This window comes from Poecile atricapillus, chromosome 16 (genome assembly GCF_030490865.1).
Source record: "Poecile atricapillus isolate bPoeAtr1 chromosome 16, bPoeAtr1.hap1, whole genome shotgun sequence".
NCBI classification, from domain to species: Eukaryota; Metazoa; Chordata; class Aves; order Passeriformes; family Paridae; genus Poecile; species Poecile atricapillus.
The window spans coordinates 10,748,941-10,762,438 of NC_081264.1; the positions used below are offsets into that span (position 1 = coordinate 10,748,941).

The following is a 13,498-nucleotide window of genomic DNA, read 5'->3' on the forward strand; positions in this document are numbered from 1 at the left end:
GGGCACCTCGGCCCGCAGGGACCCGGCTCCCCGCGCCGCTCCGCCGCTGTCCCCGCGCCGCTCAGCCCAACCCGCCCATCGCCGCCGCTCATTGGCCCGCCGCCTTATGAATATGCAGATACAGGCCCGCGGCCGTCTAATGGCAGGCGGGCAGTTAATTAATATTCTCGTTTCGGCGCGCGGATTGGCCGGTGCTCGCCCCGCCCCGGCAGCGGGGTAAGCCGCCCCCTGTCGGCGGCAGGAAGGGGCGGGCGCGGCGCCGGGAGCGCGACATGGTGGGCGCTGGTGCGCGCGGGGCGCCGCTGCTGCCGCCCGTGCTGCTGCTGCCGCTGCTGCTGCGGGGCGCGGCGGGCGGCATCGCCGACAGCGTCGTCTGGGCCGTCAACGCGGGCGGCGATGCCCATGTGGACGTGAACGGCATCCACTTCCGCAAGGACCCGCTCGAGGGCCGCGTGGGCCGAGGTGAGGGCGGGAGACACGCCGCGGCCGCGGGGTTTCGGCGGGACAGCCCGCGGGGGCCCGCTCGGCTCCGCTCCGCTCCGGCTGCGAGGCCCCGCTGTGCCGGCGGGGTCCGGGACCCGCGCGTCCCCGGCGCCGTCCTGCCCGCAGCAGCCCCGGCGGGTCTGTGGGTGTCCCCGCAGGACGGCGGGGGCTCCTCTCCCTCAGCCGCCCGGGGACGGTCGTGGCCCGAAGGCAGCGCCGGCACTTGTCACCAGCGGGACTGCGGCCACGCTCGTCCTCCCGCCGGGCCCGGCTGGAACCGCATTCACCGTCCCCGTGGCGGTGCGAGCCCGGGGCTCCAGAGGCGGCGGGATGAGCCCTGCGGGACGGTGTTCCTGTCCTCGGCCTGCGGGGTTGTGTAATGCCGGAGGGGAAGTGGCTCCGCGAGGGTTGGAGTGGGATTTCGGCTGGAAAGGCGGCGGGAGCGGTCAAGCTGCCAGCCGTGCCGCGTGCGCCCGACGGTCTCCTTTTCTCTCCCCTTTTCCAGTGAAGAGCCCGTGTTCCACAGCAGGATCCCCCAGTTCGCAGCCCAGTGCGCAGCGCGCTCGGTGCAGTGGGAACGAGCTTTTCCAGCCCTCTGCAGCCGGATCTGGGTCGCGCGCGATGTGGGCTGATGCTTGCAGCATTCTGGTCCCGACAGCGAAGAGCACAGGCTGCTCGCTGGAGCCCGGTGCTGGGCCCGGCACAGGGAAGGTGCAGCCGGCTGCTCTGCTCCATGCCTCAGTCGTGGCTGGGTGTTCAAGGGCAGGGACACGAGCAGAAGTAGAGGCAGATGGGAAATCATCGGCCGGTCTAACTACCAAGTCAGTAAAATCTTCAGCCTACTCTTTAGGACAGGATGAAGAACTAACTGCACTTGCGTTACCTTTTCCTACTTCCTCCAAGACCTCCACAGTTTGAATTGTGCATGTTTCTGATAATTGGTGTACCAAAACATAGTAGATTCACTAATATATTGAAAAACTAGTTGTGCTGAGCTGCGCTGCTGTCGGTTATAAGCGAGTGGTGGAATGTGGAGAAGATGAGCTCTCTGTTGACTTTTGAGTCTAATCTTTGCTGTTTCCATGTAGGATGGTGAGGATTTTCCTGTGCTATACAGCTGGAACTGCTGTTGCTTACCTTGCATGAATGCCATCCCAAATGGAGAGCCTTTTGGGCACACTGGGTACAGTGGAGGTTACATTTAAATTCTGATACAGTTTTTCGCACCCCTGGAAGCTGCTGCTGCAGTCACACAGGGTGCCCTCATATCTGTAGGTCAGCTTTCCTTCATAGATCTGTCACATGCATGACTCAAACGTCCTTGTAGACTTGAACTATTTATTTTTGGGTTGAGGAGAAAAAAGGGTCTTTTTCAAGCACATTGTGACATGCACTTTCTTTGTGGAAAGCCCATGGTGTTTTCTCTGAGCAGCAGGCTGTTACAGTAATCCTGCTTCAGCCAGTGGTGCCAGGCACAGTGGAGACTTTACCCCTTTGAGCTCTCAGCTGCCTTTCTCTCAATGGCTTTTTATTGCACCATTGTTCTTTTACTCTGGGCTCCTTTCTGTGTTGATAGACATGTAAGGGCTATAGCAGAAATGTATGGCTGACTGGGAGGAAATGACCTAGGGATAGTAATTCTGGGCTGTACTGCCTCTGGGCAATTTAAAACTTTTTTTTTCCAAGCCTCTGTTCAGCTGCTGTGCCCTAAAGGACTGACTGTGCTGATGGCAATTACAGTATAGGCAGGTGCCAAACAAAGTTGAGTTACAGCTTGGTGTGTACTGCTCGCTCCCAGTGAGCACCCAGAGTGCTGTAAAATCCATCTTGCTTCCATAGCTCTGTCAACAGAGCTCTGACATGCAGGTGACAGGTCTTCCTCTCCAGTTACCTTCTTGGCTATTGAAGGACTTTCTTCCTATACAGGCTTTCCTTTAATAGGAGCTGACTTCTCTGGAGTCCCTGGTTTGCTATCACTGTAATCTGTAGCCAGCCAGAAATACCTGCGTGGGAGGATGGGTTAAACTTTTCACCCTCTGTATTTCTGGTAGTTAGAGAATTCAGTCTTTATACCCAAGTTTGAGTGGTAAAGAGAAGTGGAAGATTGCCTGAGCAGCTCTGTGTGAAACAGGAGACTAAGAACTGGCATTAATTTCCTCTCACTCGTTTGCATTGGCTCTGTCTTTGGCAACGTGAGCTGGGTTAGTAGTTCTTGCTTTGTCTTGGCCGATGCAGTGTCTGTTCCCATGGAAATGGGGGTGGGAGAGGTAAGTGTCAGCAGAGAACTTGGTCTGGATCAACTTCTGTCTGAAGTACCAGTGGGCAGATGGTGTCCACAGTCTTTCCTCCTGCCCCTGCTTGGCTGGGGAATTGTTTGATGTGCAGCTCTGGAGCATTGTATCAGTTTGCATTTATACAGGAACCCTGATATAGTAGCATACGAAGTGGGGTTAAAGCTTGTGGTGGCTGCTGTAGAGGTGGTGAACACTGAAAAGAGGAAAATTTTGTGATTTCTCTTATTTTGTCAGTTACTGTCCTGTTTGGACATGGTGTTTTGGCCCTTCTCAGGGGCTCTTCAGATGCCTGCAGATAGCGCCCATTTCAGCTGAGTGGCTCTAAGAACATCAGCTGATGGAGCTGCTGGTGCTCTTGAAACACTTATCACTTTTTTTGCTTCCTTCATCCCATCTTCATACTGGCAGGTATTGTGGGGTTATGGTGGGAAGAAAGGGCTTTGTAAGATGCCTTCATGCTTTTCACCCTTCTGCCGTTCCCCAGGTTTAGTTTGAGGGGGGTGAGTCTCTAAAACCTGATGCTATGAACTGCTAACTTCAAATCTGTTGTGTCAATGAGTCGAGTCAGTCCTATGCTAACTGTTCTAGTTTTGTACTTGAAGTTTGAAATTTGAAAATATTGTAAAAATATTCTAGGTGTTTTCACTCTTTAAAGCAAGAGCCAACAGTCAAGTCCTTTGGCTTTGTTTTTGAAACAGGCTTTTCTTTCCGAAATGGTGCAAGTGAGCTTACTGTGTCTTAGACTGCAGCAGGTCTCCAGACTTGTTTTCCTACATTTCTTGGATTTGGGGGCTTTGGCTTCTTGTGCTTCTGCTCTGGTAGTGCTGCCACCCGGTCAGAGCAAGGAGACGGGTCTGATGGGTTGTAAGTGCTAATGCTACTTAAGGAGTTAAGCACTTAAAGAATATATGAAGTGTTTCTTCCTCAGAGTGTAACCCTTCCTTCCTGTCACTCTTGTGTGCTTGAAACCCAGCTTCTGACTATGGTATGAAACTGCCCATCCTGCGGTCCAACGCAGAAGACCAGATTCTCTACCAGACGGAGCGTTACAATGAGGAAACCTTTGGCTATGAAGTTCCCATCAAAGAGGAGGGTGACTATGTGCTGGTGTTGAAGTTTGCAGAGGTCTATTTTGCACAGTCTCAACAGAAGGTAAGCAATAGCTCTCTGTGTGTCTCTGATCTGAGTTCCTGGCTAAGACTGTGTGTGCTCAGGTTGCCTCTGTTGCTTTGCATGCTGGAGGAAAAGGAATAAGGCACTAATTGTTAACTTAGGTCTCAACCTCTCCCAGGCTCTGAACCTTTAGAGCTCCCTTCTGAAAACTTAATTACAAAGTATCCAAACAAACACGTGCAACTAAACATAACTAGCAATAGAGTTTTACAACCTGTTTAGGCTGTGCTGGCTTTGAGAAGTTTTTTTCCTTTTTCTTGAACACTTGCTTCTGACTTGACAGCATAGTTATGCTGAAGGAAGTATTGCATAGATTGAAGCAAGGAGGTAATCTGGGTAAAATAGCCGACTCAAAACAATGTTTCCAAATGTAATAAGACTTGATGCTGGTTCAGACTGATCCCAAAAGCAGAGTTAAATTCAACTGCTTTTTGCTTTTTAGAGAAGAATATTCCTTGTCCACTTTTGAAATCTCTCATGTACAGAAGTTGAAACAGAAGCAAGCAGAACTCAAAGCCCTGTGATAAATTGGGGTAGGAGTGGTTTGTGTTTTAGTCTGGCTTTCCTTTGATTCCATCAGCTTCTTTAGGGCTGATCTCCTTCAGCACTGTGCTGCCTTCCTGCCAGAGAAGTATTTCAGGGAGCAGAACTGGTGGGGCTAGCTTACAGAACGGATGCAAAAAGCAGCCTCAGATTAAACTGAAGGGCTGAGGCGTCTTTGGTTCCTCTTCCTTCATGTGGTTCTGCTGGGATTCCCCAGGTACGGCATGAAGTTTGAGTCATTACAGCCCTGAGGAGGACTTTCACTCTGAATTTACAGATGTGGTTAGCAGTTAAACATTTTACCTCTTTCAAACCCTGTGTTCTTCACCAGCTTGTTTCCTCTTCCTGCTGCAGGCTGTTAGTTAGAAATGGCTTCATTCCCTAGGGTGTGATGTGTCACAGCCACCCCAGGGTGGTCAGAGCAGGTCTTCAGACAGGAGAAAAGTTGTGGAGGAGAAGCATGAATAAACCAGAATAAAACTGGGCTGTCCTCAGGCCTGAACAGCAGATGCAAGGGCTGTTTTAAAAGAAGGCAGATTTGAGGGTATTTGAAAGCATTTTTAATGTTTTGGTGTCTTTACCTGGCTGCTTTTGGGCTCTGAATCCTTCCCAAAGGAGTGGGCTGGGACATGTTACAATGCTTTCTGGTCCTGGGTGCATAAAAAGCAGAGAGCTTTCCTGTTCTGCTCCCATTTCAACTGTCACGTGCCTGAATCTGCTCTGACCCTCTGTCATTTCTTCCACCCTGAAGGTATTTGATGTTCGCTTGAATGGCCACGTGGTGGTGAAAGACTTGGACATTTTTGACAGAGTCGGACACAGCACAGCTCACGATGAGATCATTCCCATGAGTATTAAAAAGGGGAAACTGAGTGTCCAGGGAGAAGTTTCAACATTCACAGGAAAGCTACACATTGAGTTTGTAAAGGTAATAAGCTTTTCAGGGCAGAGCCTTGATCTTCCATTTCCCCTTCTTACCCAGTCATGTGGTGCAGCTGTGTGCTGGAGGAGTAAAGGCGTTGGTCGGAGGGGAGACCTTTCCTTGTCTCAGAGCTGCAGCACTGACTGCTGCCTTTGCTTTTTCTAGGGCTACTATGACAATCCGAAAATCTGTGCCCTATACATCCTGCAAGGAACAGTGGAAGGTAAGCACAGTTTCTGAGCCAGGAGGCTCTTCCCCCTTGGAGAGCAGCCTGTTGCTTCTCAGACTATGAGATCATAGCTCTTGCTGACCCACATCTGCCAAAATTGTTTCTCTTTCACTTAGTTCCCACAGAGTGCAGTTGCAGAGTGAAGTAGGTGTGTACTGTCCTCATTCTCCTCTAAGTCACAAAGCTTGAGTCATTTTGGAGTGAGAAACATCAATTTGTTTTGGAATTTCCTGTATATGGGGTAGAGGAGAAGGGAACGTGTCTGGTCAGTCTCAGCTTATAGCTACAGATAAATACCCTCTGGCCTTGGATGTCAGCAGCAACCCCGCAGACAAATAATTTACAGTTATTTTAGCTAATGCTTAAGTATTTCTTACCTGGAGCTTTGTTTTGCCTTCTCAGCTTGAGGACAAGGCAGTGTTTTTTCCCAGATACCAGTTCCTCTGGATAGTTCTGGGGAATGCCAGAAAGGTCCTTGTTCTTTCATCACCCTCTTTGTAAGTGAGCTGGAATTGAAGCCCCTCTAGCTCCTGAACTAGGAGGGTTTAGGATCCCTGTCTGACCAAAACATCAGTTTGCTTTACTGTGGGGTGGTCAGGTGCTGCTTGTGGCCAGGTGGCACCTGCAGCTCAGGCGCCAGGCTCAGAAGGTTGGATTTGAATGGGACTTGGCCATGCTGGTCTCACAGCTCTAGCTTTGAGGGGTACAGTGATGTGGAGTAGGACTGTTTACGGAAAGGATTGTTCCCATTCCTGTTTGCACCTGTATCTGCTGGTCCTGCAGGCAGCAGGTGCTTGTTCTTGACTAGATCTTACTAGCTGCAGTATCTGAATATGTGCTCTAAGTGTGCTTTTGTGTATTAACTTGTCTGTGTGACACATTCATGGTGTGGAAGGATGTAGTTTTTCTACAGGCTGGATCCTTGGATGCTCTTATCTTGCAAAGAAAATAAATAGTGGTATGGTCCTCTGTGGTAGAAGATATTCCTGTCTTCTGGGTTGTTGTGGTTTTGATGGGGTCTCAGGTGCCCTCTTGCTGATGTTCATGTTGGTTCGGGGAGGGGAGAATGAAGTGTCTTGAGTGATCTCCCAATTTACATCCTGCCTGCTTGCAACCTTTTGTCTTGTTCAACAGATGTTCCAAAGCTGCAGCCACACCCAGGTCTGGAGAAAAAAGAGGAAGATGATGATGAAGATGACTATGATGATGGCTCCAGTGTCAAAAAACAGGCAAATAAGAACCGTGTTCAATCAGGCCCACGTACACCAAACCCCTATGCCTCAGACAACAGCAGCCTCATGTTTCCTATATTGGTGGCCTTTGGTGTCTTCATTCCTACCCTCTTCTGCCTCTGCCGATTGTGAGAGCAAGCCTCACAGTGCATCAGCCCAGGGGCTGGGAGGGAAGGAGTTGGACCAAATATGGTTGCTTTCAATTTCTCCATATTGTTCATAATTTAAGGGAAAAAAAAAAAAAAAAAAGAGAGATGATTCATTTGGAATGAATAGCAGGTCCAGGTAAGAGGGAGCTTACCTTCCCCCTTCCAGCAAGCAGCAAGGCCCTCGCCTTCCCCTTTGCACCATGTGCAGCCTCTGATTCTCCCTGGGGCATCCAAGAGTGAACTGAGTCCTGGCTGAGTGTGTATTGGGCCATTGAAAGCTGATGCTACCAGTCCTGGGCCACGTCCCACACTGAGAGAAAGCCATGTGCTGTAGGATCTCTGCCTTTACTGGGTGGAATACAGTTCCTCAAGCAGGAAAGCAGTCCTTAAAACAAGGCTGGGGTACACATTTTGTCCAGGAGCGTGGAAGTGTTGTGGTGCTGTTGGGTGTCAAGCGACTGCAGAGGACATCTCAGCATCTCCCTGAATGTGCGCAGCACAATGTATGGTACTCGCCTGCCTAAAGATACCAAGGCTCCAGACCAGCCTCCGTGGAGATGATCCCTTCCTAAGACTGCAAGCTGCGCCAGGAGCAGAGGGATTTATCTGGCCTGATTTGCTGCACCAGTTGGGAGAGACTTTCCTAGTCTGGCAGTTGCAATGTTTGTTCCATCGCAGAGGGATTCTGCTGTAGCCTGCAAGAGGCTGACGTTGTTAGCGTCTGATCAGATGCACTTGTTTTCTGTATCAATTATGGCTTTTGTTTCCTTTAATATCCTTTTATTTTCAAAGGTTTTGTTTTAAGCCCAGTTCCTTGTTTTGCCTTTCCTAGCAAGTGACCTCTTCTTTGGAAGAAGCTGAGAATCAGGTGAACTAGAGAGGAGGTTCAGGACTTGTTCCTTAGCCTTCCTAATGGTGAGCTCCCTTCTCCGTGACTCTAACCAACCTGTGCTGTAGGACAGAGCAGAGCAACCTGGTGGATGCTCCCTGTGGTCTGTCAGTCCCTCTCTAGGGACCAGCCCTGCCCATGGCAGTGAGAAGTGGAGCTGGTCAGTGTTTGCAGTGAGTGAGTTTGGCCTTTTGCATATCCAAGCCCTGTAGTGAAGGGGCAGATGTCCAACATTTCAGTCCTGCAGAGCAAGGTGGTTTGTTGCCATCCAGAGATCTGGAAGTGAGCAATGCACTGGAGACAAGGTCACCTGCTTCCCCCGGGGATATTTCTGCAGGAGGCTTCTGTTTCCAAATGCAGAGCCTGTGCCTGCCTGGCAGAGGCTGAACAGAGCGAGAGCCACTGCTGCACCTTCTGTTCCAGAACTGCAGGCCCTGAGGAACTGCCTTCTCACAATCTTGGCCTCCAAAATGTTGAGCATTTCTGGTTGACCAGGAGGGAGATGTTCTGTTCTGGAGCAGGATCTGTCCCGGGCAGGGTTGGATTTTTGCAGATCAGCTTTGTTGCTGCTGAGCTCTCAGCTCACAGAGTGCTTTACCTCACACTCTCTCCATTGTCCTCAGAAGTATTGGGTCTTTCCCCAGAGCAGTGGCACTGAGCAGTGGCCTCCGTGCTGCTCTGCCTCTCTGAGCCTGCATTTTTCTAGCAGTTGTTCCTGGGTTTGATCCCCTGCAGCGGCTCAGCCTTTCTTTGAGCTGAGCAGGGTCAGCAGAATTACTGAGTTTCTGGCAAGGGAGCTGGAAGAGCAGCCTTTTCTGTTCTGCTGGGCTCAGAGAGCTGAAGCCTTCGCTTCCTCTTAACCCTCAAGCTGTGATAGGAGCTGTCAGCTCAGGGGCTCCAGCGTGGAAGCTGGGGGAGGTGACAAAAACGCTGCTCTCTGCAGCAGTGCCACTGAACCTTGCCTTTCTGATCACATCACTGCTACAGGCCTGACCCTAATTCTATATCTGTGAGCTGAAAAACAAGTCGTACCTTAATTATCTCTTTCCAACTGCACAAAGGGTAGTTTGGGACAGAAGGAAGAGTCCCTGCCCCAGTTAAAGGAAAATACAGGCTTTAGAGAGAGCAGATCTTGAAGAACAAACCTTAGGATGAAAGGTGGTAAGCTTGAAGTTGTCTGCTTCATCTTCTAGCTACTGTTAAAATCCTAATACTTACAAATCTGTTATAAAATATGACCTCTGATTTGTTCAGTGACAGTGCCTGCAGGGATTCTCCAGCATTTTTGGGATTGCTCTAACTGGATAGAAGAGACATTTAGATCTCTATCAGTTTTGAGAACCATGAACTGTGATGATTTGTTAAGCAAAGAACCTGGGGTTGAAAGCAGGCGTCTCTCTAAGGAGCTGCTCTCCTCCAGGCCTTTTAGGGTGCATTTTATTTGAGCATCCTTGAAGCAAGGAATCACTTGACTTCTTGTGGCTCACCCAGTAATCTCAGCACCTTGCCTACCATGGGAGAAAGGGTGTGTGTTTAGATGTGCAGAAGTCAGAGACAAGTCTAGGATAGTTTATCCTGGCCTCTCCTAGCAGCCAGGGCACCCATTTGGTGCCATCAGCTGCCCCAAGGCAGAGCTGTACAAGCTGTGATCTAGTTTGTTCCATTTGCTCAGTTCAAATGAACTTGTCTTATTTGAATAAGAATAGGAAGGAGAAATAGTTTGTCCTTCATGGCTTCAATTTATTTGTTTTGACTGGTTTTATGCATCTTTCTCACTACAAGGCTGATTTCTGGAGGGTTCCTGCCCCTGTTAAGATCCTGTGAGCAGTTTCCTTCCTAGTCCATCCTCTCCTGACAGGTTTGCTTTAGAAGGAGCCTTCAAAGAAAGCGTGTGGGAGCACTGAGGATGGTGGGGGATAGCCAGTCAGCACCTTGCTGGGAATACTGGAGTATGGTATAGCTGGAATACTCCAGCTCCCCTGGCCATCTCTGTTTAGTATCTGTAAACCAGACTCATGGGTGTAATGAGGTACCTGGTCCTGACCAGGGAAAGAAAAGATAGGGCAGATATGGCAATTTTATTAAAGCTTCCACTTAATAAAGGGAAAATCACTGTCTGTGATGTTTCAGGCCTGGATCCAGCCTCAGTGTAGTGGTTTCAAAGCTTATTTTAATTGTCCTTCAGCCCCTCCTTTAAGCCAGGCTATTGAAGTCTTCTGTGTGTGTGACTACACATCTCTGACCCTTTTGAGTGTCCCAGGTGGCAGTGAACAGAAAGCCAAATGAATTCCCTTCTCTTTTTGGTGCCTTTGTCTCAGGCTTTGAATAAAAGTCTATTTGAAGAAGCTTCTTTTTTTTTAAGGAGCTTCTGAGTTTTTTCTTTTTCTTTAAGGGACAGGCATTCCCTGCCCTTGAGATCAGATGGGGACTGTCTCCCTGTCCCCAGATGCCAGCTCTGGAGGTCACAGCTGAAGTAGAGAACTGTGAGCAAGTTTCTTTATTTTCAGCCCTTAAAGTCAATGGAAGAAAAGTCTAGCAGGGGATAGAAGAACTGGAAGAGCTCCTTCAGGTCTGATCTCCCCCAGAAATCTCCTGAAGGCAGGATGGAGAACTTCCAGACAGTCTGGTGCCTGGGCGTCTGTGCAGTTCAGAGCTGAGTGAGTCATGCTGGGTCCTGGTAGTTGTATGGCACTGACAGCTTCTGGGTGCAGAGTGGGGCTTGGTGGGTCCTGCAGTACCAAATTTACTCACTAAGGGCTTGCCCCGTGCTGCTTAGGTCTCAACACAGCAGGAACCTGTTCCTTGTCCCTTGGCCTTTAAGTTAAAACGGGATTGCAGCGGCCAGGGAGGTGTCTTGCTACAGGAACTCTGGGCTGAACAAGCCTGTTGCTGACAGAAAACAGCAGGAGGGAGAGGGCCATGAGAGCAGCTTCAGCCCTTGATGTGAGACAGATTCTGAGCAGCTGCGAAGTACCAAGTGTTTCAGGCTCTGTTTGGTGCTCAAATGTGGGAGAGATCCGTCTGCTTCTTGCACGTATGGTGGGGAGGGAAATATCCTTGCTGAGAATCCAAGGGAAATGGGAACTGGGCCAGCACTGAGCTAATTTACCTACTGGCACTTCTGCATCTCCACAACAAATGCCAAAGCCTAATACAATTCAAAGATGCTATTTTAACGTCGGCCTGGTTCCACCAGTCTGTCTCCACCGGCTAGTCCCAAATAGGCTCACACCAATATTCTCAACGGCACAAACGTACCAAGCTGGAGCTGGGAAGGCTCAGAAAATGTGATCACACGGATGGGCCTCCTGTGCTGCACCCCTGCTTCGTGCTGCCCAGCGGGTCTGGGGCACATGCATTCACCTTGGATCCAAATGGATTTGACCCAGGAGTATTGTAGCATTGAAAGGTGCTGGGATGGATGGGAGAGGTGAAAGCAGGTCCATGTCTTCCGGGACTCTGGCTTGCTCAGAGTTTATTGCTGTATATTAAATACTATTTTTGGAGATTGAGGGGAGGATGAGGGTGGGGAGGGATGTGACGATGCTGTCCCCAGTCTGATTGGTGGGATGCTACTGCAGGTTATTGATAGGTTTTGATTTTTTTTTCCCCAAAAAGTGCTTTATTTAAAAACCCAGAAATATCAACAGAACAAGTGCTTTCCACCCTCCTAGAAACTGTGCTGGCTGATTAGAAAATGTGAATTATCTTTTGCAAGCATCTAAGGTTTCTGCTGAAGAGTTTGTGTGGTGGAAATTTGAAGGCAAGGGGCAAAGTACAGCTTCAACCAATTTAGCTGAGAAGAGTGTGAATCTAGAAAATGCAGGATCTCTGCCCTGGTGTTGTCCCCAGTCACACTTAATGGGGATCTGCTCTCCTGTGCTACCATGGCTGCTCTGTCACACTGTGGCAGTTTCTGAGCTGGTGTTCTGGAGCAAAGCAGTGGCTGGAAACTGGCAGGCAAGTGGGGGCTTGAACTTTTTGTGGTTTCCTCTGGGGCTTTGTGCCTTCAGGGCTTTCCCACTTGAGAAGCAGCTGGCTTAGTAAAGCAGCCCTGGAGCCTGTGAGAGCAGAGGCAGGATCTGTGCTCCATGCCAGGAGGCAGCAGCCAGGACTGTGAGAGGTGGTGGTGGTGGTGTTTGGTTCCCTTTGGGGTAGCAGCAGTCAGCGTTGGCACATGGTCCCACTGCTCCATAGTGCCTGGCTGTGGATGTCACCTGGGCCACTGGCATTACAGACACATCACAAACTACTTAAAGATGCAGGTCTAAGTTGTCTGTAAAGGCTGAAGTAGTGTGGGGAGAAATCTCCATCTGTACGTGTCACCAGTACAAAGGGTTTTTGAGGAGGATTTTTTATTTTACTGCCCATTGCTTTCTGTTACAACAACTTGCAGTGACACTTTTTAGTTTGATTTGCAGCAAGCTTGGGCCCTAGGTGAAAAGCACAGATACCTATTTCTGATTGCATCGGCTTTGCAGGGACTAGTTTGGGGGAGATGGACATGGGGGTGGGGTTATTTTATTTTTGGTACATGGTAGCAGTTTTATTTTTTAATTTTCCCAGGATGTTTGGTTGAGGGAATGTTCTGAAATCTACTGTCTGGCAGTTTAACCAGCAGTGTGCTAAAGGAAAATAAACAAAACTATATTGTCACTTGGATGAGATGGTTCCTCTTTTCTGGTGGTGGGGGCAGAGGAGCCCCCTCTGTTCCGCACCCAGGCGAGGGAGACTGAGCCTGGCTGACTGCCAGGTAACATCTCGCTGCTGCCTCCAGTCCAGCCCTGGTGATCTCTTGCCTGTTGTTTTGAGCGATTAAGTGACAATCGAATGATACAACGTCCTCTTAAAAGTGCTGATGTGCTTGTTGCTTCCTGCTCAGAACCGGAGCACCAGAGAGATGTAATCTGCCTTCTGGGGCTTTGCAAGGTGCCCCGCTTAGAGCTTCAAACCGTGTCAGAGAGAAAGCAGCAGCCTCGTGCTCAAGGTGCCTGCTCCTGGGCAAAGAAGGTGGTTTTCCAGAAGGCCTGGGACTGTCCTTCCTTAGGGCACAGGATGGAGGCACCAAGCCCATGCGGCGAGGAGGATTTAGTAGCGCTGGTGTGGGCAGGGTTTTTTGAAATAACATTTGGCTGGTAGTAGCAAGAGTGTGCTGCTCACAAGCCACAGCACTGCTCAAAATCTGCTTCTGGTCATCGTGAGCATGTTCAGTGTTGGCTGGAGTCCGAAAAGAGGATGCAGATGTTTGTTGTTCCTGCCCCAGTTCCCCAGAGGGCTGGAGGTGACTCTTGGCAGCTCTTGCGTGCCTACTGCGGGCTGGTGGGCTGCCCCTCTTCGGGAAGAAACACATTCTTTCCTCCGTGTGTTGCTCCTGTGAGCCCTCCAAATGGGACCTCCCGAGTTCCTCCCGCCAGGCTGGGGCGACTCGTCCGATGTGTGCCACTGCCAGCTCCGGTGTGTGGCCATGGGGCCTGAGCCGGGGGCACACGGTCCTGTCGCTGTCCCGCTCCCCAGGGACAGCAGCGGGGGTGGCCCTGGGCAGGAGCGTGGTGTGCCCTCCGTGGCACCCTCTTGCTGACTCCGC

The 13,498-nt window shown here is 50.2% G+C and overlaps 1 protein-coding gene across 1 annotated transcript; it reads left to right on the forward strand.

The window, feature by feature from the left end:
• The first annotated feature begins 229 nt into the window (after positions 1 to 229).
• MLEC (malectin) lies at positions 230 to 12,576 on the forward strand. The gene is made up of 5 exons (XM_058851532.1): positions 230 to 462; positions 3,751 to 3,929; positions 5,245 to 5,421; positions 5,581 to 5,638; positions 6,779 to 12,576. The coding sequence occupies exons 1-5, from the start codon at positions 273 to 275 to the stop codon at positions 7,006 to 7,008; spliced, it is 834 nt and encodes a 277-aa protein (XP_058707515.1). The 5' UTR covers positions 230 to 272; the 3' UTR covers positions 7,009 to 12,576.
• Positions 12,577 to 13,498: the final 922 nt, after the last annotated feature.